Source organism: Mycteria americana, chromosome 6, assembly GCF_035582795.1.
Source record: "Mycteria americana isolate JAX WOST 10 ecotype Jacksonville Zoo and Gardens chromosome 6, USCA_MyAme_1.0, whole genome shotgun sequence".
Classification (NCBI taxonomy): Eukaryota; Metazoa; Chordata; class Aves; order Ciconiiformes; family Ciconiidae; genus Mycteria; species Mycteria americana.
Window position 1 is genome coordinate 22,981,077 of NC_134370.1, and position 26,818 is coordinate 23,007,894.

The 26,818-nt window shown below is 47.3% G+C and overlaps 1 protein-coding gene and 1 long non-coding RNA gene across 7 annotated transcripts in view; one reads left to right on the forward strand and one right to left on the reverse strand.

Moving 5' to 3' along the window:
• The first annotated feature begins 207 nt into the window (after positions 1 to 207).
• The window catches only part of PAX2 (paired box 2), an 88,659-nt gene continuing 62,048 nt past the window's right edge, over positions 208 to 26,818 (forward strand). For 3 of the 6 annotated variants that reach the window (XM_075505003.1, XM_075505002.1, XM_075505001.1), the window contains exons 1-3: positions 223 to 265; positions 4,053 to 4,221; positions 5,474 to 5,671. In XM_075505003.1, coding sequence (XP_075361118.1) covers positions 223 to 265; positions 4,053 to 4,221; positions 5,474 to 5,671 — 410 coding nt within the window. Of the gene's footprint in view, positions 266 to 4,052; positions 4,222 to 5,473; positions 5,672 to 26,818 lie in introns of all 6 variants that reach the window. The other 3 variants (XM_075505004.1, XM_075505005.1, XM_075505006.1) reach the window with 2 other exon arrangements.
• Positions 10,159 to 26,818, reverse strand: part of LOC142411305 (uncharacterized) — a 192,246-nt gene continuing 175,586 nt past the window's right edge. Inside the window, exon 4 of the long non-coding RNA XR_012776157.1 lies at positions 10,159 to 10,475. This is a non-coding gene — a long non-coding RNA (uncharacterized LOC142411305). The remainder of the gene's footprint in view (positions 10,476 to 26,818) is intronic.

Below are 26,818 nucleotides of genomic sequence, written 5' to 3' on the forward strand. Positions count from 1 at the left end.
AGCCCTCCCGCCCGCCGGAAAGTACTTCGCTCCCCGCTCCGCCGGGCAGGGGGGCCAGCGCACCCCGCCGCTCCCCTCCTCTCCTCTCCTTGTGTGTTTTTTTGTTTTGCTTTGGTTTGGTTTGTTTTTTTTGTTATTTTTTTTCTCCCCTAAGTCTTGAAGTTGAGTTTTAGAGGCGACACGGCGGCTTCAGCCGATTTCTTCCCCTTCCTTTGCCTCCCCATGGATATGCACTGCAAGGCAGACCCCTTCTCAGCAATGCACCGTGAGTACTGGAGCCCGGCTCCTTCCGCTGCTCTCCCTCCTTCTCATCCCTCCATCCCTCCTTCCCCGGCCATTCTTCCTCACCTGACCCTCCTCCAGGTCCATCCTTTCACCGCCAGCCTCTCCTCCCCTGGCCGAACCGGGCTTAGAGGGGCGTTCAGAAGGCAGGACGGGCACCGTCGGCCCCGGCGGCAGAGCGAGGGTCCCGGCCAGCCCCGGGCCCGGGGGAAGCAGGGCTCCGTGCCGGCGGCGGGGCGGGGGCCGGGACCCCCAGCCCGGGGGGCCGGGAGCGGTGTGCGGCTGTGCCCGTGCTGGGTGCCGTGTGTGTGCGGAGGAAACCCCCCCGAACCAGATCTTCCCTCCGCAGAGGCACCTTCCCCTCGCCCCGCCGACAGCACGAGTTTATTCCGACCCGTGTCAGCCCCCGGGCTGGACCCTCTCCCTGCCCCTGCCCCGCCGGGCCGGGGCTTCCCGCAGCCCTGCGTGGCTCTAAGCCCACAGCTTCCCCCGCGGTCTGTTGCTGTTCGCTTTGACTTCGGATTTCAGTGGCAGAGAGGGGAGACGGCAGTTCCAAGTTAATGGCGGGGTGGTCGGTGGCTGTTCCGTGCTTCGGTTTGGTGCGGTTTGGTGAAGGGCTGGACTGCGGGAAAAATAGGACAATCGCACGGCTGGGAGATCTGGCGGCTTCGGAGGCTCCCGAGAAGTCACGGTCCCTCCTGGTTTATTTACCAGGTCCCCGGCGTGCATTTTAAATGCATTCCTGGCACGGAGGAAAGGGCGTTCGTGACACATTTTCACTTTAAAGAACACTTCTCTAAAAGGGGGGCGAAGGAAAGCGAAAGACCCCTTTGCCAGGGACCGTAACAAGGAATTTTCAGGGATTTTAATTTCACCGCACGGAGGGAAAATAATTCCGAGATTTAAATTAGAGAAAGAAATACAAATAGAAAGCCGAGATCGAGAGCATCTTGAGTCAGGAAATGAATAATTAAGAGCAATTTGTAACTTTTGACACCGAAACTTTTGAGGACACGCCCTGCCCGCCGTATAAACACAAACCGAAAAGGTAAAAAAATGGAAATGCTTGAAGTTTAAAAAAACCCGATTTTGCCGTGAGAAGGAAGGCGCAGAAATACAAGCCCATGGTCAGATCCCCAACCGTGGCTGTAGGTACCTGCCTTCCTGTTTCCAAATCAATGATTTCCAGGGTACATTGCTTAAAATGTAGGCTTTAATTTTCGAAGACCTTTAACAGAAAATAGTCCGTGCATGAGACGTTATTTTTAGTTTGCAGCGGTGCGACCTGCTTGCAGGCGCAGCTGCAGCAGTTCTGCCTCCGGTAGGCTCCGGAACATGCAGGCAGCCGAAAGAGGCGTTTCGCTGTCTCTGGTGTTTAAAACAACTCCAATGAGATTCGTGAACAATTGTGGCTTCCGATTAAAAAAAAAACAAATAAAATCAACATTTGATTTGTTCCCTAAAATGTATTTCCAGAGCTACAGACCTAGATATTAGCAACCAATTAAAATACGTACGGGCACAGAGGCAGCAAAACACCGTCCGTACGAAGGCGGTACGGCCGGCTGAGTATGTGCACACACAGACGCCGGCACTTACACGCAGATAAATACACGTAAATATCTCACTGCTCTGATAGAAATAACCTTAGAAAAGCACGGGGCAGAGCAAAACGAACTCGTGTGAAAAATATCCGGGCTGCAATAATTTGAATTATTAATTTTTAATCTTTTTTGCATCTGTTGCCTTTTAATACTTTGTAATGCGAGTTATAAAAGGTGCTTTGAATTATTTATCACGGAGTTGCCGAGGAAATTGCTGTCTTGTAACTTTAGAGGCAACATGTGCAGGAGGGCTTCTGGACAAATGAAGAAAACACAAGCGACATATACCCGCGGGTTTTAGTGGGGAAAGATAAATATCCCCCCTCCCCCCAGAAAGCCTAAATATGTTTTAAGAAAGACTAACAAAAGAACGCAACAAATAACCCCGACTCATCGGGGAAGGGATGGGGAAGCCGGCCGGCGCCCTGGCCGAGGCGGCTGGGAGGGGATACGTGGAGGTGTTACTGCAGGGGTGGGGGAGATGGAAAAAACTCTATTTGTGTGAAAGGACCTGGATCGATCGCAGGGCAATGAGAGTTTCCACTAAGTTCAGAGCCAATAAGTCAGTGTCAGAAGCAGGGGAGAAAAAAACCTCAGCGAAAATACAAACAGATCATTTTTCAGCAAACTGCAAAACGAACTAAGATCTCTTGGCGAGGAAGATACAGGAGGTTAGGGTTGTGTGAAAGGAAAGCTTTAATACAGTGTGCACTCCACAGCTATATCAGCTGGATATTCCGGAGATAGAGACGCCCAGGGAGCAGCGCCAGCGGAGCCGCACCGCCTGCCCCTGCGCAGCTCCCCGCACGCCCGGGCACCGGCGACCCGCTCCCGTCCCTACCGCGGACCGGCCCAGGTGCGGGCGGTGCACAGCCGCCCGTCCTGCTGGGTCCCGAGGGGAGACAGTTCCCTTTATTCCCGCCACTCCGTTCCTCCTGCCCGTGCTCAGCAGGTGCATACTTATTTTTTCCCCAAAGTTATTTCTCGAGATGGAGAAAGGTCGGGGAAAAAGCTATCCTAGCAGACTTACCCGAGAGACCGCGGTTTTTGCCTGGAAAGGGGGGGAACAGCGGGAAACGGAGCATTTTAAATTCTCCCTGAATTAGATTGGGGGCGGGGGGGGGAAGACGGAACCGTGCGAGTCTGGTAGATTTATTTTTTTTTTTTTACTGGAGGATTTGTCCTTTAAAGATCGAAAGCTGAGGAGAGAGAGGGTCTGTCTGTAAACGAACACCGGCCGCGGGACACAGAATATTTTCTTTCTCTCTCCCTCCCTGTCCCTACATTTCTTCCCCTTTCTCTTTTTCTTGCTGAATCCCTTCAACTCGCATCCGAAAAGAACGGGAGAGGACGCGTTGCATGGGGGACATGCCGCGGGGTGCGGGAGGGCGGGGTTCGCCAGTAACTGTAATGGACAATGTGATAGAAAATCGCGGAAAGAAAATGAAAGGAGAGAGGAAAAGCCCAAGAGTAGAGAGAAGGGGGACTGCGGCGGGGTCCGCCCGGAGCCGCTAAGCAGCTCAGCTCCGGAGTTCGGGAGCGCATCTCTCCCCAACTCTTGGGGCGGGCGCTGCCTCCGTCCTGGCCCCGCCACAATGGCCCCGAGAAGCCGCCGTTCCGGCGTCCCGGGCGGGGACCGCGGGAGGGAGAGGTGCTCTCCGGCCCTGGGAGGGGAGACGGCGTACGGGGGGGACAGTCCCCGGCTAGCCTCCGGCTCGGGAAAATTCACTCTGCCTTCTCTTTCCTTCCCATGTCTCCTCCTCTCTCTTTCTTCCTTCCTCTTTCCTTTCTTCCTTTCTCGCTCGTTTTCCTTTCTTCCTTTTTCTTTTCCTTCTCTCTTTATCTTTCCTTCTCTCTTTATCTTTCCTTCTCTTTATCTTTCCTTCTCTCTCTCATTCTCTTTCTCCCTGTTTCCTCTTTCTTCCTCTCTTTCTCCCTGTTTCCTCTGTCTTCCTCTCTTTCTCCGTGTTTCCCCTTTCTTCCTCTCTTTCTCCCTTCTTCTCTCTCTCCCCCACGTCTTGTTCCCCCCTCTCGGCCCCCCGCCATCACCTCCATCCATCTGTAGTGACTGGAGATTTTGCAGTACGAGTGGCGAAGAATCCACGACTAACGGTGTGTTTCTGGTGTGCGTGGGTTGTTGTGTTTTTTTTATTTCTCTTTCCCCAGCAGGGCACGGGGGTGTGAACCAGCTCGGGGGGGTGTTTGTGAACGGCAGGCCCCTACCTGACGTGGTGAGACAAAGGATAGTGGAGCTGGCTCACCAGGGGGTACGACCCTGTGACATTTCCAGGCAGCTGCGGGTCAGCCACGGTTGTGTCAGCAAGATTCTGGGCAGGTAAGGAAAGAGGCAGCTCCTTCCCCTCCCCTGGGACGGCGCCGGTGCATCCCTTCCCCGCTCCGGGGTGACCTCCCGCCCCTCCCGCGGCGCCGGGCTCTCCCCGCCGCCTCCGCGCCGTGGGAGCCCGCGGCTAAGCAGGGCCCCCTCCTCCAGGCGGGAAGGACGTGCTTCACCCCCCGGCGGTGTTTGGAAACTCCTGGGAAGGGAAACAATTTGCGAGGGGTGGGCGGGAGGGCGGGAAAGAGAAGGGACGGGGGAAGAAAGAACGAAGGAACGACAAAACAACAACAATCCCCCAACTCACAACAATCCGTGAGCGGCCTTCGCAAATACACGGGTAAACAAATAAACAACGGGGCAAATACATGGATACCCGCGGTAACCGATCGCCGCCAAATGCGGGGTGAAATATCGCCAGAGGCAGGCCGGGGGGGACCCGGCGCCCCCGGGCCCGGCCGCTCGCATGCGGAGCGGCGTCAGCAGGCGGCAGAGCCCCAGCCGCCGGTGCCTGCGGTGTGCGCGCCGCCGTGCCCTCTGCAAGGGACGGGTCAGAGCCGCTGCCGCCAGCAGAGCTAACGGGGAGAGGGGCTGGAGCCGCCCCGTACGAGCACCCGCTTCCGAGGGACCGGGGTGGGGGGGGCTAAACCGCGTTCCCGCACCCCCAGCCCTGCCGGCGCCCCGAGCGCGGCGAGCGGAGCGCGGCGGCGGGGAGAAACCGGCCGGGAGAGCCGGGGGCGAAGGGTGCGAGCCCGGCACTGCCCGCTCCCCGCGCCCCCTCCCCGGCCGCCCGGCCCGGCCCCGCGGTCGGCGGGCTTCGCCTCCGGCCGGCCGCATCGGAGCAAGGGTTTCTGTTTTGTTTCCCGATCCCCGGGCCTGAAACGAGTGTGTGCGTGCAAGGCGGGGGAAGGGGGAGGCAGCGACCAGCCCAGCGCCCCTCGCTTCTCACACAGAAAAAAAGGAGGGGAAAAAAAAAAGGAGGAAAAAAAAAAGGCGAGCGGGAGCGAGCCCTGGAGAGGAGAAGGGCCTCCCCCAGCCCCAGCCCCAGCCCCAGGCGGCCCGGCGCCCCGCGGAGCCGCGCCATGCGGCACCCGAGCCGCCGCCGCCCGACGCCGCGCACCGGCGGGCCGAAGCCGAGGTGGGGCGCGGGGCCGGGGGCCGCGGGGCGCTCCGAGGGGCAGCCGGGCACCGGGAGCTGGGGGACGGCGGGGCTGTTGCGGGCAGGGCAGGTCACTGACCGTCCTTTGTGCAGGTATTACGAGACGGGGAGCATCAAGCCCGGCGTGATCGGCGGCTCCAAACCCAAAGTGGCGACCCCCAAAGTAGTGGATAAAATCGCCGAGTACAAGAGACAAAACCCGACAATGTTCGCCTGGGAGATCCGGGACAGGCTACTGGCCGAGGGCATCTGCGACAACGACACGGTCCCCAGCGTCTCCTCCATAAACAGGTATGAGCAGCCCCGCAGCCCTGCTCGCGGCCCAGTCGCCTCTTTACGGCCCCATAAAACCCCTCTCGACAGCGCGGACGGCCCAATCCTCCCTCGGTCAGGTTAGATCCAGCTTGCTCCAGCCCCCCGCCCGCAGCGGGACCCCTGGGCACGGCCCGCCAGCCCCCGGCCCCGGCCCCGCGGGCGCTCCCCGGCCCCGCCGTGGCCCCCGAGCCCAGTCCCGGGCAGTGGGGCCGCAGCCGGCTGCCCCCGCCCGGCCCGGGCAGCGGGGGAGCGGGTCTGCCCCGGGGCTCGCTGCTGTGCGCCGCCGGGCTGCGGCTTGCGCCTGCCGCCTGGCCCGGGGCGGGCAGCGCTGCTGCGGGAGCGGAGATGCTCCCCGCCGAGCAGCCCGGCCGTGCCGCGAGGTCTGGGGGCTGCTCGGGCTGGCGGGGTGACGGGCGGCGGGGCCGGGTTTTCGCCTGTCCCCCCAACACCCCTCCCGGGGTGTAAGCGACCGCCAGCCTTGCCAGGGTATTGGGGCTCTGAACCGAAAAGCTGTCGTTATCCGCTGCCAAGCCGGGCTCGCAGCCCCGAGCCCCTGAGTGCTGGAGGAAGGCTTCCCTTGCACCCGCTCCCCCCGGCTCACTCCTCGTCGCTAGCCCGAGGGAACGGCTAAACTTGGAAGGCGGCCCCTTCCCCGGCTGGGGAGCGCTGCGCCCCGCGGTCCCCGCGGCTCCCGGCTCGGGCCGATCCCTGCCCTGGCAGGAGGCTGGGAAGCAGCAGGGTCGATTCAGCACTAGCGAACGATTTCCCCCGTCTCCTCCCCCAGCTGTCAGCGTGCGACTTTTGTTGGTGGAGGGACTCAGATTTGGTCTCAGGTTTGAGGCGACAAAAATAAGCGTAAGACAGGCAAAAAAAAAAGGATCGATGCAGGAGAAAAAGGCCGGTGATAGATGCAATCAGGTGCTAACACACTGCAGAGCGCTCAGGCTGTTCACATGCCTGCACATTCAAACGCAACATATATCGGATCTTCACACTTTGGCAACGCACAACACTCTTACGCACACAGTAAAACTAATTATGCTGTTTCAGTGTGATGTACGTACAGATACCTTGACTATGCCCACAGAAATACAACCTCTAGAAACAGAGTAACACAGGGGTATTTGCAAAGGGGACATACATAGGCACGAAATACCTCACCGACAGAGTAAGAATGCATGATATTTTGCACGCAATCCCAAATATATGACGCTTCCCACTCAAATAAATGTATATAGGCTATATGTAAATACGCACGCAGGCTTTTGTAGTGTCCGCATAGATAAAAACGCACAAGTCAGTATATTGGCCCTTTTGATATATAACAAGTTTAGCCAGATTTTTTTTTTAAACCTGGCGTATTTATAGCAAGGGAAGCAAAAAATAAATAGCAGGGAAAACACAGTGGTATTTTTTGTCTTGCGTTTTTCATGGCAGATTTATCAAAATATGTCTAATAACTCAGACTGTGTATTTCTAAATCTGGCATCCTATATAAATGGGTTTTAATATTTTGCAAATGATATGGAATTATCCCAAATCATCTTGAAAACAGCAGGTAGAATTAGCTAGTGGAATGTACCTTGGCTAAGAAAGATTCCCTCAGACACACTGTCTCTGTAATATACTGCTAGGCTACCCTAGGAAATTATCCCTGTGTGTGCCATCTGTATTAAAATGGTTATTAAGTTATGAACAGGGTAACATAATACTGATCGGCTAATTATACACCCTCCTAAAAAACCTCCAGGTCTCTGTTACTCTCTCAGTCAGGTATTGAAATAATAACAGTTTGACATTCAGACACCTTACAAAGGCAGCTGCGGAAGGACAGCCAGCTATCCCTGGGAGGAATTAAGCTGGTGGTACCAAACTCCAGAGGAATGGCTGTGGGCTCTTTGGAAGAACAGCATATACGGACCCGACACGCATGTATACTTGGGCTAGCTCAAGGGGTGTTAGCATCCAAATGTCACTCATGTCTCAGCCTGATGCCTGCTGGACCCGACGCCTTGTGTCTGGGTTGCGGTGTCCCGGGCAGAAGGCTGAGCGCCAGGTTTTGCTCCCACCTTTGCGACCAGTTTGTGGCAGGGCTTTGGGGGTTTTGTACCTCAGTTTCCCCACCCTGGAAATGAAAACTGATCGTTCTCAGAAGGAGGTGGGAACAGATGTCAGTTAGATTGTGCTTATAAAATGCTTTGAGAAGGACAAGTGCTTCGTAGCTGCTAAGTATTATTATATTAAAGAGGCTCAGCTGTGACCCACCATGTTGGATTCATACTGCAATGGCATTTGAGTGTGTAGTCACCAAGGCACAAGAATATTTTGGCTTCATATGACTAAGTCCATTCCTTTTAAAAAGTCAGGCCCAACTTCCCACTGTTCACCTTTGTGTGAGGCTCCCCAAAAGTCACATCCGTGAGAAAGTGAGCCCATCATATCACAGGTCATAAAATTTGCAAGTCTGTGCTAGGGAAGAACAGGACAGCGAACTGGGAAAAAATTGCGGAGGAATAGGAAATAGCGAGTATATAGGGCCCAATCCTGGCGCTGCGGAGTACAGCGTAAGCTTCATCACTCCAGTGACTTTTGTGACTCCAGCTCACAAAACTCACAAAATGCAAAGAGGGGTCTAAGTTCACAATTTAAATATACATTTTTCTCTCTCCCATTGTCAAAATACACGTACAGAATTGGGTCAATCCTTTGCAACAGCATGTCCCTTACCTGTGGTATGATCACAAATTAGAATTAATCTAACACTCTGACTCTCTGAGCAGCTTCAGATAGATGACAGTTTTAAAAACCAACCTTCTAGAAATATCTGTCTTATTTTTCCAAAATGTGGAGTTTCCAAACCAAAATCTGCATTGGCCCCGTGTCCAGAACTTAGAGCTATATCCATGCGCGGTTTAACATCTTGAGACTGTGAGGCATTTACAGAAATAGAAGTTACCTATGTCCCTAGACAGACTGTGAATACTGCACTTCAAAATGGAGATGTCCTTGTACATGGAAAAAAATTACTTTTGGTTATTATAAAATTTTCTGAAAATGTATTAATTACATTTTATTTTCTTTCTTTCTGGGGATTAGTCTAACATTAACAAAGGCTTTTGGGTGAGAGACTACAAAACAACGCTGTTTCAGTTCCATTTTTAAAGTCTCCCTAAAACATTTTTAAAATCTATTTTCCATTAATTATTTTTTGTGATACATGAATTCTGTGTGCCTACATTGCACTGATCTGTCAGTATTGCACTGAGAATATCAGGACGCTTTTGGGACGACATGTGATTCAGTATTGAGATTTATTGGAAACTTGTTCATACCAAACTCATGCAGATAAAGGCTAGATGCAAACTCTGGTGAAAAACATGACTTAACTACCCTGTCAAGATTCAGGAAAAAAATTGAAGTCTTCTGCTATGCGGTAGTTTTCCTTTAATTATGGCAAAAAAGTCTAGAGAGTATACTAGTTAATAAGCGAAGTGCACCAGAACTGACAGGATCAAGACAGAGCAGTTATCTCTGGACTGGGGGCTTTCCTGTTCCCGCTTGATACATTAGGTACTACACAGTATAAACCTATTGTGTATGTGTAGGTAATACGCACATACATATACATATGTGTGTATATATACATGCATATATGTAAACACACACACATACACAGTGCATGTAATTGAGAAGCAGGCAAGCGACAGAAGCTCTTAGTTCTTTGGTAAGCAATTAATGCTTACTTTAAATCACTTGAGCACCTTGCTTCTTGAGCACCCTGCTAGCCCGAACTTCTCCATCTATCATATGACTATAAACAAGTTCTCTTTGGTCACTTTGGGTTAGAATATTGCAACTGGATTTAGGCACTGCTGTAAGCCTTGCGGCAATCTCCTAAGTATGAACTTAGAAGCAGATGTTAATGAGAATTCTTCCTTTGTTTTGCGGCACGTACAGTTAGGCTAAGAACACAGGTTTCATGAGATAATAATCACCCCAGAAAAATCTTTTGAATTAGACAGTGTACTTTAGTAGGAACAGGATGGAGCACATCATGGACACACGTTCACGGTTACGTAGCAAGTGATGCAATGGACACTGTAGTTTAAGCATTATTTCCTGCTTCTTTTCAATTAATGAATTCCTTACTGGTCCAGAAAGGCAAAGCAAAACACCCTCCCCCACAATCTGTCCCTCTATCCCAGCTGTCCTGCGGCTGGGTTCAGTACTAAGGACCCCCAGTTAGTCCTTATGCAAGGAATGCTGAAGCCAAAGCATTACGGAGTTCAGTCAGCCTTCTGGGTACGGTTTGAACCCCGAGTTCCTGAGAGTAGACCTAACTAATAACCCACGGCAGAGAACAGAGTTTAGTGGATATATTATCTCAGTCAAGCTGTTAGATGTTTTTTCAGTCTTCTCTTAGGTATCGGGTATACATTAATTTCTAGTGTTAAGCACTTGGTTTGGGGAGATGTTTCCTGTTTCATTATATAACAATTGGCTAATGATTCCTGGTTAAAGTCTCCAATAATGATGTGCTTTTTAAAAATACATACGGAAAGTCACACACATTGATTCAGGTTATAATGACCAGTGAAATATATTTGTACATTGAAATATTATTGAGCATGTGGCCAATTTCAGTGGCCGTGGGCAGGCCTGTAGTTTAGAGCAAAGAATGGCATATTATGAGATCAGACTTCTCCTACCAGTTCTGCCATTAACTTTCTGGTTGAGCCTGGGCAGGTCACACGGACTCCTTATGAGGCTGCTTTGCCATCTGTAAAACGAAAACAACAGTATTTAGATACCTTTGTAAAACTCAGCATGACGTTTCACTAAAAATGCCTATGGAGTTCAACACGTAACGAGAAAAGGTTCAAAACTGGAACGAGGTTGTTTTACATCAGCTGAGGCTTTAGCCCATGCAGGGGAGATAGAATTGAACAGAATCTCGATTGAGGTAAAAGGAACGTTTCAAGACAAACAATCAAGTCTGGCAAAAGGCAGGCATATAAGGACAGGGGCTGTGTCATATGGGGAAGAAATCAATGTTATGCAAACAGAGCCTTCTGAGTCACTCTTGCTAGCCTCGCTTGAGAATTTCCCCAAAGCACACCCTGGCCAAAGTCACTGGTGACTCTCTCCCTGTCTTTCCCACCGAACAAATCTGGAATTCCTGGAGGACAGGTAATGAGTCTAGGGAGAAGTTGGAAGAGTGCAGAGTATCTCTAACGACAGCTTGTTCATAGTGACCAAAAGTAGTGACAACCGCATGGTCTGCAGTGAACACGGGGAATTGCACAGTTTTAACCGGCAAGCGTGTGTGTCACAAACCTATCGCCAGCATCAGTATTTAGTAGCCACATGTGAGTTTTCTCAATAGAGGGGCCAAGGATTAGACTGGCCATGTAGACTGGATTAGCCTCTGACTGACAATGGGCTGGTGCAAAGCAGGGGTGAAGAAAACCTGTCCGACAGTACCCAACAGAGTTTACCAGGTCTTGTAATGTGGCACTTCTTAGTGTGCATAGAAGAAACTCGGGATCCTAGCAGGGATCCTCTCACTTTGCTGATGCTGAGTCTAAGGTTCCCATGCAATTTCCTGCATCAGGGGATGCTCTCAAGGTAGAAACTTCTGCTGCCAGTTGCCTTCAGCTGAGCAAAGAATGCGGTCGGGTCACACAGGGCTTCGTTACAAGGAATATACTCCTTTAAATTCAGATTCTTTTCCATCAGACACAAACCTGGTATTATCTTCTTTTTATCATTGCAAATAAAGGACAGGCTCATAAAGCAGAGGTTACAGACAATGTTACTGCAGCTGAAAGAGTAAATGAATGCTCACAGCATTTCTCTTTGTCTTATTCCTCATATCTGGTCACTGGAAGGTTGTATGGTGGGAACTACAATAAGCTAGCCGCATTTTTTCTAATTTTCATATTGCAAAGATATTAGCTCAACAGAGGCAGTTAGCAAGTAAAATTAGTTGTGCCTGGGAAGTTTTGAGCTCCCTGTTCTGTGAATCTCGAAGTTCAGAACCACATCGGTCTCTTTATCACCCCAAAATCCCAGCCCTTCCTTTTTGTATAGATGTAGAGAAAGCTTGATTTTTGTTGGAAGTTAAACATTTTCAAGATTTTGCATGTAGTGAATGATTGCTGCATTCTGCCATAGAGGTAGCTGCATTTCAGTGCTGGGTGAATGAGTCTTAGGGAGCTAAACCTCATTTACCAGAATCACTATTATGTGAAAAACTCATTTGACTTTGGGAGAAAAGAGGAGAAAATATAAGTGGCTTGGCCAAGCAATGACGAAGTGGTGAGAACAATATAGTGATCTGAAGGGCACAGTCCCTCCAACAGGAAAGGAATTATTCACGTTTAAACAAAACAGCATAGCCAGGAATGAAGGGAGGGAAATAAGAAAGGAAACATTTAAATGGTAGCAGAAGGAATCTCCTGATAGGGAGGTCCATTAAGTTGTGGAATTGCATCCCACAGGAATTCCTGATTTCTTGGAATATATATAACTAGATGGTATTCATAACAAGCAAACATACAATAAGAAATAATCTTGGCATTGGCTAAAGAGATAGATAATGCTCTAGCAGGCCAGCTGGACCCTTTATGATATGATGACATGATGCATACAAAACAAAGTCGTGTTTTCAGCAGTATATCAAATATCCAAAAAAACCCGTCTCTGATTCTAAAGCCCATTCAAACAAAAGATTTCCATATTACTTTAATAAAAAGATATGACTTCAAAACAGTTGAACAAGGCTGAGCTTCACTTAGATTAACTTGCCATGGTCTTTAATTAAGGCATGTTGAAATTCAAATGGAGTTCAGGCTCGCTACTTACAATCAGCAAAATATTTAGGGATCCCATTTTTGGGGAAGGTCTCTATAAATGGAAAGGTAGAGGCTTTCAAAAGCATTTGTCGTTGTCCTGACATCTGTGCAGCTAACTAGGGCTCTAGGAAATTCCATCTGTGTGTAGATGGCTGTGATGATGATTACTACTCCTGAAAGCATCAGAAAGATTTGAGTTTTTCTCCCAAACAATCATTCTTTAAACTGAGAGCTAACAGGAATGAGGATTTTTCCACTGTAATCCCGGTTAATCTACTGAAGTCTACACACGCATGGCCATATTTACCAGTCCCAACTGTTTAAAAATGCCAAGGCAGAGCCTAAATCATGCAATTGGCATAAAAATAATGAGTACTTGTAATACAATGTGGGTTTGTTTTTACTTGTTTTCTCTTTTCTACCCTAAATTTTTAAAGGGATTTGGATATCTAACTTCCATTAAATGACTTTAAAAACACCTTAACAAGGCAGTCCTTTGAGACTTCAGAGAGCTGACAGGCCCCTTTTCAAGCCCCCACAAGCACTGGAAACATACTTTATTAAATGAGAACTGAAATTCTCATGCTATCACTTGACTAGAGGAGCTGGAAAACCCACAACAAACACCGTTAGCCTTGTGATGAAATACTAGACAGTATGATATTCAGCACTAGCCTCCAATTTTCTCTAGTGCCAGTAACTGAGAGCTGATTTTGTAGCACTTATATGGCTATCTACCCAGCTGAAAATCACAAATGTAATCACTTGGTTTCCAAACTCCTCAGAGTGCACTTACAAATATTCATTTCCAATCAATTTGCACCTGCTAATATTTCTCAACGCTCACATGTGATGGCAGAGTCAGAAGCAATGCTGGTGCTTACTATTTCTATTGCAATAGCATAAAGAGGCTCTGTGCATAGATCACAGCCCATTGTCCAAAACAGGCACAGCGTAAATAGGAATTTCTTTCAAGAGGTTCTTTTAGAAAATCAGCACATAACACGCGTCTTTCTTTACGCCATCCTCTTAGCTTCTACTAGGTTCATAATTCAGACAGTCCTCAAGGTTTCAGGGATCCTGAAACAAACATCTTTGTCTGTTATAGGAAATGAGATATCTGGCCAGGGCTCACCCACCAGGCCCAAGCCTAGGTAAAAGGCAAAGCAAAACTGGACACCCCTCTTCTTCGAGCTCATATCTGACAAGACGGAGGCTGAACACTAGCTAGACTGCGACAGCCTCCCCCACTCTTCCCCGATAAGTAGGCATATAAATAAATAAATAAATGGCATCCTAACTGCACTGAGAACTCAATAAAACAATCACATCAAATATGAGGAGGTATAAATCTCATGTCTGCACAGGTAACCCACTCAATTGCTTTTATTATGGCTCAGCCTGACTCCATTTATTACCATCCGTGGCCTGGGTGAAGGATGTTTGCATGGAGGGTGGTCTCCTGGTGAAATCCTATCCCTGGAGCAGTGACAATCAGCCCGTACAGAGGTGGATTTTGGTGGGGAGACCAAAGGCAGATCCATCTGTCTGCATGAAAACCAATCAATAACCCTGCAACTAGACCCCTTGTCGCTGGGAAATGGACAACACAATAGTTCAATCCTGGAGCCATAGGAGAGGAATAGCTGTGGTTGGGGTGTGAAGAATGACAGGATGTATGCATGAAGTGTTGGAGACATATGGACAGAATATATCTGTCCATATAGATATTGAGGAGGAGTGATGGGATAGGAGGAACGTAGAGGGTACGTTTATATATATAGTAGGCAAATTTGAAAGGTTGATGTGTTCAGAGGTGGGTATGGGGAAGGAAAAAGCAGAGTTATATTGCGTTTTTTTATAGGACATTTATATGGGCACTATGAGTGCAATGCAGATAGGTACCTTTGGGGAAATGCGCCTGCTGGTTGGATACTACGTATATCGGTATATGGCAGGGAACATGTCTCTCTGGGCAGGCACATAGATGGTGACACAAAATGCTGGTAGGCTAAAGGAAGCATATGCGGGAGTTCATTGTGGTCGGGGAAGGATATTCCTTTGTCCTCTGTCTGGCTTGGGATTTATGTGTGTACCAGTTTTGACAGAGAGGAGAAAGAGTGATGTGCCAAAAGCCTGAGCTAACGGACTGTGAGTTCACAGATACGCTTCCCAGAAAATGCTATGTATGAAACATTTACCCAAACCTCACTGTTAAATCAGGAAGGGAGATTCTGGTGGCTTGTCTCTGCCTGTATGAAAAATAGAAGTAGGACATTTCTTGCTGCTGTCATCCCCTAGCTCTGCAGTTCCTGTAGTGTTTCTAAAATCTGCGCAGCATATTGTTCCTCAGGCTTCTAGCAACTCCCCCAACACACGCACACACACAGAGATATGCTGGAGTTTGCCTCTATTAATTGTTCTCTCCTGGGGGCCGATGTAGTTTTATTCCTTTGGCTCCATTTTGAACAGTTCCTCTTGCTTCCACGGTAAGCACCCTCCCCTCTTTGCAGGGTCCAAGGCACAGGGTTAAACTTCCATCTCTGGTTGTGAGGCAAATTGCATCAAGAATAGCTATCAGCTCTGCTCAAAATGCCCATCACTGGATTTCAGTTGAGAGGGGTGGTATCCATGTTTTGCAAGGCAGACTGATGTCTGTTCGTTAATTTATAGAAGGAAAAGCAGAGATTACAACCAGATGACAAAGTCACAAAAGAAACCCTCACATATCTGTCAGACAGGGTGCCCTGCACCGCCTCTAGTTTCAGGGTAGTTCGGGTGGTTCTGGCAACAATAACAGTACCCATTTCTTTGGTCAGGGAGGGTTAATATCCCAGCCCTTTGATTCCCAGAACTAGTCCTCATTTTTTTCAAGCTGGGCTGAAATATGAGGGCAACCTCATTACCCCACTGCCCGTTTTCAAGCTCTCACTTTAACATTGCGATAAGAGTCTTTGGGCACTAACATTTGGGCACTTCTTAAAGGGACTACTACCTTTCAACATATTCATGTTTCTCTAAAAATTCTCCTAAGAACAATTTTTGGTCATTTGCCTTAACAAGAAAGACCGCAGCACAATGTAGCTATGTAGTAGTGCCTGCTGTTAATATTTGCCTAAATTTAGGCCCTTTCTTGGTCGTTTAAATGTAGTCTTTCAAGCTTGAAAAATTATACGTTTATACATAAATTATACATACACAAAAATACATATACACTTATTTATAAAACCAATAGGGAAGGGAGGAGATGTAGAAGAGAAGAGGAAAAGAAGGAATAATATTTCTGAAGAAAAGGAGATCATGTTTGCAAACTGAGTGCATAGGGGAAGTGTATTACTGGGATGTGCTACGTACAAATGGGCCAAGGCTGTGCAAGCAGAGGCAGAGTGGAAAATGAAGAATGTCATAAATTCCCTCTCCCTTCGGAACAAACAGCAAAGTTAGAGTTTTGAAGAGACAATGTTTGTGGTGCTGTCTCTGGCAGACAGACAGCCACAACACCAAGCTTCCAGGGCGGGTGGAGAGCACAGCTGGGTGGGGCTGGGGGAGGAAAGGGCAAGAGATAAGGATGGAGTGAAAGGCTAAGGCAGATTCGACTTGGATAGTGTCAAAACCAGACCTGCTGTGGTTTTACAGAAGGCAGTCTTGGCCACTGTGCAAACAAGATGCAGAGAGTCATCCAGTATTGACATCGAACTCCCTTATGGGGCTTTAACAATTTCAGGCTACATGTGTGCCTGAGGCGGGGGTCTGTGCAGCAGCACAGCAGCAAGGGTGGGGACAGAGCAAGTCTATCTGGCTGTGTGCCGATTCTTGTGAGGTGCACAAGCTGGAGAGCAGGGAGGAACTGCATGGGTGAGTTTGTATGCTTGCCCATGAGAGAGCACGTGTAAATTTGTAAAAAGATGACTGCCATGATTCTAACCCCCTTTTGCAGATTACATGAATTTTTGTGACCTGCAGATATTTAAAGAAAAATACATGCCTGTGGGTGACCCCGCTATGGGTCTTGGTGTCCGGCAGGCAAAACTGGCAGAGCTGGTGGCACAGGGAGACATGAAATGGAAGGGAGCGTGGCCCACTTCGGGTGGATGTGTATACAAGGAAATGCCCCTGGCAGAGTGAAAGGCAGGGGATAAAGTGATCCTGGGGAATACAGTCTTTAGAAGAGTGCAAGAAGAGGGTGCCAGCCCTGTAAACGAAGCCTTTGTACTGCTTAGAGCACCACCTTTCCAAAATGAAAGCACCTTCTGCACCATTTGAATGTGCTCCTGGATCATTCTGTGCACAGTGAAGTAATTTGAGCATGGAAACCTGGGTGCATTTGTGCAGATAGACTGCTGAGTCTCTATTGTTCCACCAGACAATCTTCTCTGTAATGGATATTTGGGCGAGACATGCCCTATACCCCATGACATGTGTATGCGGAGGAGCGTGGGCATATCACTAGGGCAACATGTCCAGCTGGGAGTATAGACTTATAGCAAGTAGGTATTACTGGTCTGTGTAAGAACTAAGAATAGTCTTATCCATGGAAACAGTGTCGTTAACTCTGCAGTTACATGCAGGGAGTCATAGGGGCAAGCAAAGGCACGGCAATACACATCTTGGGAAGCCTGTCTAGTTTTGTGGGGCTCTGCACAGGATTCCGCGTGACTGCTTCCCGATGGCAAGGCAGTCGTGTGAATGCCCTGATGAACTGTGGCTGTGAACAGATGCATGGGGCGGGGGGTCCTAGCAGTGCTCATATCTTTGTCAGCAGTTCTTTTTGGGTAGACCTGGGGATAAGGTGCTATGGCAGCCATAGCACCAACGTGCTGAGGAGAAATGCAGCTGGTTGAGACGGGCAGCATCAGTAACACAAACACATGTGTGAGTGTGCATACAATAGAGTGGCATCTGCTGAGATGTGTGAACACAGAAGGTGTATGGCAGGGCGGGTACACATATACACGAAGATGCCACGTACAAATGTGGGGACATGTGCCTGTTGGGGGTACCTAGTGCATCTGAGGGAATGAGGGGTGTATATGGCATAATATATTTGTCAGGGAGTGGATGTGTTCTAGTTCATCTGATGCATGATGCAAGAAGGGGATACCTGGGGATAGTGGGGGCAGAGGGGGTTACGCTAAAGGAGATATTTCTAATGATAGCCATAGTTTAATGCACTGGACTCTGTCCTCCTCTCCTCTCCTCTTCCCTCCCCTCCCCTCACACTCTTCTCCTCATTACCCAGGTTATCTTGTTTGGGTTAAGAGGCCAATTTCAACAGACTATAATTGAAGAGTGAAGAGAATCTGATAAGATAAGGAAGGGACATCATTCCTCAAGGGATCAATAGAGGTTTCATGTTCCTCCTTCCCCTGCTGTGTCCCTAACACGCTAACACTCTGTGTCCATGGGCCTGGTTTATTTGCTCTGCTTGTCTGCAAGCCGGGGAAGGAAGCGTGGGAGTAGGGGGGGCTGTAGCCCCCGTCTGTCACACAGCCAGAGCAGGGGAGGGGGCATAAGGAAGGGACAATGGGGACACCAGCAGCGATACGGTCCCCTCTGGGGGCCAGGAGGAGGCAGGGAGGTGACAAGCCTGATGCCCTCCTGGCTCTGGCAGGGGCTCGGGCTCACAGGGGAGGTGTTCACCTTTGGCCTTTTATCTTGGCGTTGTGCTCTGCAAGGAAAGGATATTGATAATTTGTCTAGATTTAGACTCGCTTTTCCTAGTGTCCCCCTGCAGACAAGCTCAAAGCTTTTTATAAGCACTCACGGGGCGACCTCTCAGGGCCCCTCAGGGTGAGAGAGGTATAATTACCCCTACCACAAGGAGGGCTGGTAGCCGCTCCTGATTAGGTTTATGTTAGGATCTGAGGTTCAGGCTTGACGGCCCCAGTATCTCACAAGCCATTCTTAGCAGGTTTTGGGACCAAACCAGCATGAGAGGAACCCCTTAAGAAACGCAGAGCTGCCTCAGCAGTGAATACAGGTCCCTTCATGGCAGGGCTGCCAGGGCTCCCATGCTGCACAGGCAGAGTTTGTTCCACTTCTGCCTCACGCCCCTTGGCAGGAAGATGCGTATCCCACAGAAGCAACGTGAGATCCGCACAAACCCATGCGGCAGGGATCAGCGCTGCCCGGCGCGCGCGGGCAGCCAGGGCAGTGCAGAGAAGTCCCCCCGGGAGGCCCAGCCTCCCGCATCAGGCGAGCGCTGCGGGCACTCCCCCGTCCCCGCGGCCGGCGTAGGGATGCTCGGACACGGGGAGATGAGCTGAGAGGCCAGCACGGTGCAGGACCCAATCCAGATCCCATACAACAGGGCTGGGCAAGTTTCTGGAGAGCTTGAGACACAGAGGGGTCTGGGGCTGAGATATCTTCTTCCAGCTGATTTCTCTTTTATTTTTAACACCCAGAGAAACAGATGCTGAGAGCAAGTCAGTCATGCAGTGAGCATGTGGCAGAGTTGGGAATACAACCCAGATCCCCTGACTCCCAACCTCAGGCTTTAACCACTAGACCATGCTTCCCTCTAAGCCACCTTGAACTTTCCTCAGTGAGGATGGGGGCTACTAAGCCTCTGTGGGCTGCAGTTTACCAAGCTGTCAGGAGTGTGCTCACTGGACCGCCTCACCAGAGACAGCCTTCCTCACGCACGCTAAAAAAGTTGAAAAGAAATTCATTTCATGGCCGGTGGTTGCTTAAAAAAGGCGATTCCAGCATATGTATGTGATAAATGTTAACTGTGCATTAATCGCATTAAAGAGGACCCTATAAACTTTTCATTTCTAATTAAATTCTGGCCGGTGATTCTGGCGAAGCCAGCACACTCCGGGCCTTTGTTTATGTGGAAAATTAAAATGCAAATACAATGGAATTTATTTCCATTACTAGAGTGATATGCTGGGCTCCTCTGTTTAACAGCCTCCAATTATTTTCAAACAGGTCTCTCTCTCTCTCCCCTTCTCTCCCTTCCTCACTCCCTCATTTTTTCCCTCCCCCTATTACCCTGATGCTGCTACCCCAGTGTGAGGGGTGGGAGCTGGTAAAGCAGTGGGTGGGCTAAGGATGGTGTCATCTGTTCAAGGTCAAATGCAGGCAGGAGTACAGAGGAGGACGGGGGAAAAAGCGGGAGAGCACAAACAAGGAGGCAAGGGAAGTAACAAGGCTTGAGCTAATGCAAGGAGGAGTAAGGAGTTACCTGTTAGCAACCTCACTGAAAAATATAAGCTAAACTCACTGGCTTGCTCAATCCCAGGCATATAGATGACCTGACTGAGAGAGGTCACGGGTCTTTCCCTGATGGGATCTTTTGGTGAGAGGGTACAGTTGAGAGCTTTCTCTGGAAGTTTTCTGGATCTTTCACAGCCTTTTTCATAGACTTTGTCTGGATGTGACTGCTGCTGGGCCAAATCCTGATGGCTGAGGAAGCACAGAACAGGCCCAATGCCAGACACATTGCCTGCGCAGAGCAAATAAATCCATGAGGCAATGACACATAATCATCAGCTGAAAAATAACTGAACTCTCTTGTTCATTTCCAAGGGACCAAACGTGGCTACACTGTCTTAGGGCATTAGCGCACGATATCCACACAAGTCAGAAGCCATTGCATAAACCCAGAGATTCATTGTACGTTTAAAATTTCTTAGCACATATATTTACTGCTAAATGCTGCTGACATAGAATCCCATTCTTTCTTACATATATAAGAGACCCAGGTCAGTTCAGACATGGGAACATCGTCGGGCAGTCACACACAGATCAGAGGCATCTGCTAACTGACACAGATGCCCTTCTATGCGTTGATATAGAAAGTCACACAAGAAGACCCCTGCAAAGGCAAGTGTGTCTTTCACTGTAGATGTATGTAGTCATTTACAGATCTCTTCACAGACTGAGTCAAATCTTTCTGAAACTGCACAGTATAGTCTTGCATATATTTGTGAAGAAACCTAGGATATGGAGACTCACCCAAAAATGTAACTGAAAAGTCTTAGCAAAACCCCTGAGTGCACCAGAAGGTGCACACACATGTAAACATATTCACAAAGTCTTAGAAATACTCTGACACACACACACGGTTATTCATAAGTAAGTGGCCACAGACCTTCAAGCATGCGGCTGAGAACCAGGCAGATGTGCCACCCCGTGTGTCACTCACATGCGAGCGGCATACCCTCAGCTCACCCCGCTGGCAGGGAGAGCTCGGGAGCCAAAGGGATATTCTTTTAGTGCATGTGAGCATCTTAAGGAATCACCTAGTGTAAATGATCCTGCCCCAGCCGAGACAGGGAAACAGGAGAAGGACACATTCACTTACAACACTGAAAAGAGGCCATTACCAGTCAAACAACCCAATCCCTGACATCATTATTCAATACACAGGAGCCCTGAAATGCACACTAACTCAATCACAGAGACACACGATTACAAAATAATACTGATGGAATCAATGAGACAGACATGCGGTCATACAAAGCACACCCACCCCGGTGTTAATACACAATAACAGTCGCCCAACAAGCGAATACAAAACAGCCATTCACGACCACAATGGCAAAACACGGGGCCCGCATTATCAAAGGAGACTTGAAAACTCTGGCAACAAAACGCATCCTTGCCAAAGGGGGCTCAGAGCAAAACTTAGGGTGTGGGCAAAATCTGGCTGTTGTCAGCCTAGAGAGTAACAAATAGTAAAAGCCTCAGCAAGGAGTGCGCCGAGCATGTTCATGCCCTAGTGAGGCTGGTGGACCCTCAGGGCACTCAGGACCGTGCAGGATTGCACCCACAGCCATCGAAATAGACTGATCCACTGAAGTGATACCTTTGCTCAGTGACCAAAAGCATCATGGGGTCACGCTTAACACAAGCAGGGGTGGTGCATGACATTCAAGACTCACCCTAACGCAAGCCAACATAAGGAAGCAAAACCTACTGAGTATCAGAAATGCAATGCATCCACGCTATGAACGGATGCAAATGCTGTTCAGCACCCAAAGCCACAGAACCATCTCACAGACGTGCCTCTACAAAACAGCCCAATCCTCTTCCCAAACCATGGCAGCACACCCAAATCTATCACAGCGCTAGTGTCTTTCCCCTTCAGAGAGGAAAAAAGTGCCCACATAAAACATGCTCATAATGCCATAAGTAATCGACCTTCCTTGCACCTTGCAGACTGTGCCAGAGGATGCTAACCCAAGCGCTTAACACAAGGCCTGAACGGCCGGCTTTTGCAAATCCTGCATGATCTTCCTGGGAGGGAGACAGGGGAACAGGACTCTAAGTCCTTTCCCTGGCACAGCAGGCATCAGCTCGTACCAGGTTGCGTGCACAAGAATATGCCGTTATTGAAAACGCCAGCAAGGCTGGGGGAAGACTGCTGTCAGTTGTGTGTGCCTGCGTGCGTTGTGTGTACAGGAATTCCCCTTCCTCTACCAGGTGCCGCTGCTTGTAGCCATTAAAAAGCCCAGGTCCTCATGCTGGGTGTTCAGTGAGTATTGATTCAGTCTGCAAGCAATTTTAATATTTCTTCAGGGACTTTCCAGCAACAGCACAAGTCATTAATTCACCCTCCCAAATTGCTTATTCAATAGCAGGAACATGGCTCCTGAATAAAGTCCCAGAATTTATGTGACTCACATGAGTCAGGAGGTCAAACAACTGTTATGGAGCGAAGTTAAAAATCCAAATAAAATATTGACACTTTTTTGGGGAGTGGGAGGAGGGGGAAGGGGGGAAGGGAAAGAAAAGGTATTTAAAATAGGGTTTTGTTGCAATGCCCCCAGGATAAAGAATGGAAAGAGATTGAAGACAAGTTGGAGTTTGTAAAATCAATGGGATTTATTGCATATCCGCTTGGCATTTAATAACTCCTTCCTTTCCACCTCCCCCTTCTCTGTATGTACATGGGGGAGATAAACTCTTCAACAAAACTACAAATAGCCAGCCACAAAGTACACAGATGGACACCCAAACACCAACACACGAAGGCAGGCATGTGCAGGAATGAATATTACTGTAAGGCAGTGGCATAGCATCAGAAGATCCTCTCAGGACCCAGGGTCTTGACTGAGCTAGGCAGAGCCCATCACATACGGCATTACATATGCGCATGTAGTAGCAGTCTATGTCCACAGTCTTTGTATAAAAAAGATGGGAGGGGAAACTGAGGCACAGAGTGAATTAAAAGAGCCTGCTTAGTCGCAGTCCATCAACAGGGCGGCTGGATCAGGATCCCGGTCTCCTGATGCCCAGTTAGTGTTTTAGCTGCTGAAGGATGCTGCCTTTTACAGGAATGAAAGCACACACAGTGACTGAGATCAGACCGCAAGAAGGCATCCATCTCACAGGAGGGACACACAAACGACACAAGAAGAAATGCATCCACAGACACCACGCAAGCCCATCCATATGCAGATAGATGCACACACAGATACAAATACATACATGCTTTTACTGAGCTTATTGCTATTCAGAAAGCACCGCAGCCAGATTACACGCAGAAGTAGAAACATACCTGCAGGCAGACATACATGCAAATGAATGTGCGTGCAAATACACAAGCACATACACGCACACACTCATACATCAGTATAGCCTCGTACAGCTGTATATCCACACCAAAAAAGTCACGCAAACTGATGTGTTGCTACAAACCTAGATTTTACTTACAGTGGTATCTTTTTAGCTAGCTGCACATAAATGGATGCCCGCACACACTCAAATGCATTCTGCACAAGCATATTAATATATAGGACTGTCTCCTTATTATATTATACTGGTAACTGTTTCAGTGAAACTATGCTAATTTTCTACCAGTCAAAGATCTGAGACTGTAGTAGCCATCAAACAACATTTATTCATTAGCACTAACTCCATAAAAACCAAGCACACAAAAATATAGCCTAACCATCTAATCAAATACTACTTGATGGCTTGGGATATTTAAGTGGGCTTTCTTTGCTTTGTTTGGTTTGTTGTTTGTCTGGTTGACTTTTTAGCAAAGATTTAGGGCAGGTGCTTTCTCTGAGTTGAGATTTTCCAAAAGGCAATTTTTCAAGGGCTTTTTTGCATTGTGGTAAAAATAATGTTTGACAACATTTTCCTCCTAAGATGTCTTTTGACCAAATACACAGTGTGGTTTTAAAATTAAGCAGGGTACTGAAAAGTTTGAAATTTCCATAATGATGCTTTAAAAAGATTAATATTTTTACATTAAAAATATGCTTCTATGTTATTTCTAAGATTATTTTGTTCATCATTGATTTTGCAACTGCCCTTTAAAAATGGCAAGATAGGATCTTTGGGCTACCTTATGCTACCTCCTGTCTTCTTAGACTACAATGTATTCAAGAAAAAATGTAAAAGTAGTATAGCTTTTTAAATACCATCGCCTGTGTTCCTCTGTACTCTTCCACCTATGAATCTTGATTGCATCTGATCTTGTCCAATCTAAGTTAGCTCAAAAAATGAAATACATGCTAATGTACAGCTGGAGGTATTCCGATTCATTAGGTGAACAAGTACTTAATTCAGATTAAGGGGACCATGTTTTGAAATAATGGAACTGGATAAAATAACTGCAATTATCTAGAATATTCTGATTTTCAGAAAGAATATCTTGTAATTTGCAATACAGTATTGCACTGCAAATCCTAAACTGTAAAATTTGAATAATTAAATATTTATAACTCAGGTCTTCAGATAGTGTTAAACAATTGTTCCTCTTCTGTGTTTATGCCAGCTAGTGCCTGGCTCAGTGTGTCAAGCTCTGGACAAATCAGTCTTAGAGCTCACTAAAGCTCATGGAGAGAAAAGGTGCCTGCATGGGGATGTAGGGATGAGGAAACACTTGTGCGTGTGGGAGGATCATTTAAACTGCTGCTCTTGGGAGGTTGTTTGTCAATTTGGAGTTGTTGAAGGAGTCTCAGCTGAGATGGTTTCATTGACAGGGAATAGGCAACAGGCTTGTTTACACAGGGGCAAATGAGAAAATTAATCTGAATTAACTTTGCAAGTGCATTGGTTAAAACCATTAAAACATTGTTCGGATGCTCATTCAAAATTTGACTGTCCTAAATTGAATTTAGTTTACTTCATTTCCAAAGTGAATTAAGCTAAACTAAATTAAAGCTGCCTTAATTCTAAACAAGGGAGTCAGAGGTGTAATGTAGTTTAACTAGACCACTTTAATTTCACACATTCAGTTAATCCAAATTAGTTATTTTGCATAGCCGTATGTAGATAAACCCTTAGACTGCTAACTTCTGTGGACAGAGACTGTATTTATACAGGGGCCAGGAAAAGGGGACCCAAAAGTCCAGTGTACTCTCTATCAGCCATTGTGACCGAAACAGAAAAGGATGGAAAGAATAGGTTGCTGAAGGCCCACAGAAACCTGTAGCTCTGCAGTTAATCGGATGGATGCCAGATATTTGATTTAGAAATAGAGCAGATCTGCACTCACAAACTTGGACAACTATGCAAATGCACACACTGGTATGGGCCTTGTCATGCAGGAAGGTTCCACATTAATTATATATCAATATTCATGTTAAATATTACATAATGGATATTATAGTCTTGTTACGGATGAGTTCGAGGTCATTGTGACTTATTATTTGTAATAACTGTGCTTGGTGCTGTACAAAAACATCCATATAGCTAGCTGTTGATGGTTACAAGCCGCAGATCTCAACAGCGTATTTGCCCATTAAACTCTGTTAAAAACTGTATTGGTTGAATAAATGTTTATTAATTCTTTGTGGGGTCTGAATATATAATATGTGACCCAAATGTCTAACTCCATATAGCCACAGTTATAAATACAGACCTATAGGCAAAGATAAACAAGTACACACATTGTATGATAAATTAAAATATTAAGAGACAAATGCTAGTGCATTTGCAGACACAATATAGATACATAAACAAACACGTAGCTCATATTCTCTAAACATTAGACCTGATAGTGACTTACCTGAGCCATGCAGGCTGGCTACAGAGTTGTCCTTTCATTATAAAAAGATGGCTTTGTCCTATAAATATGAAAACTCGACTATTTTCTTTGGGGATGGGCACCAACTTTATCCTGGGAACCTATGTAGCACCTGCACCCTGAAGTGCTTGCCTGTACCTGGCTGCTTTGGGCAGCATGATAAAGCAAGGAATAAATAATACCAAGAGCAGTGAGGACTAGATCAGGAAAGATTCAGGTTCTCTGCAGAAATTTTCAACTTTTCAATGTCATTTTCATTTTGAATAAGAACTTTAATAAAATTCTACATTTCAGCTACATTTCAGTGTAGTTGGAACCTGCTGTTTCAATAAAATCTAAATATATTATTCTAATTTTTATTTTTTTAGCATAGTCTCTCGTTCACCCTAAAAAGTAATTTTAAAGGAAAAAAACCATTTTTTCCATTCTGATAAGGCTGAAATTCTTCTCACAATTTTGTTAATCTCTTTAAAACCTAAGGTAAAAATAACATTAGCTCTAAAGTGGCACATTCCCAGCACTGTTTTTGTTTTGATTTTGGGCAAACATCTTCTACTGATAAGGGCTCCACTATGAAATTTTCACCAGTTCTGGCAAATGTTAAGGGAGGAACACACAAACAATGACACCCCTGTAAAGGGAATCATTTACTTACCCAAAACATGCAAGCACATACTGTGGTGTCACTCTCTACAGGAGATAGAGATAATACACAGCTAATACACAATGCTGCCAAGCCCAAAAGTTAAAAAGTCCTGAGTCAATACCCTCCAAAACCAAGAGACTGGTGTAAAATTCACAAGGCTGTAAATAAGAATGTATTTGGTTTTCTTCCTTTGCCTCCAGTTCTGGCCCCTTGGGAGGCAGCCAGGTCCCACTTCCACCTGGTCTTTGCAGCCATGAAAGCCAGAAATACCTTGGTATTAAACGAAAGCTGAAATAATTGCATATCTTCAAGATCTGAGATTTTACACAAAATACCAGGTATGGCATAACTTGCAAGAGAGTTGAGAATGTTATCTACTTTTATCTGATTCCTCCCAGTTCAAGACTCCTTTCCTAGTGCACACATGTCTTCTGTTAATCAAAATGAATGTCCACAAGGAATTCAGCACAGACTCCTGAATTTTAATAACTGGAAATGGGCTCAAAGCAAAGCTTTCAATTAAAAGTTCCCGTGCTCCAGATTAAGATATTTAACCTTGGCAAGCCCATGTGTTTCTGTAGGTCTTCTTAACTCACCTGCTGGCACAGCCGCTGTTCTGACAGCTCCAG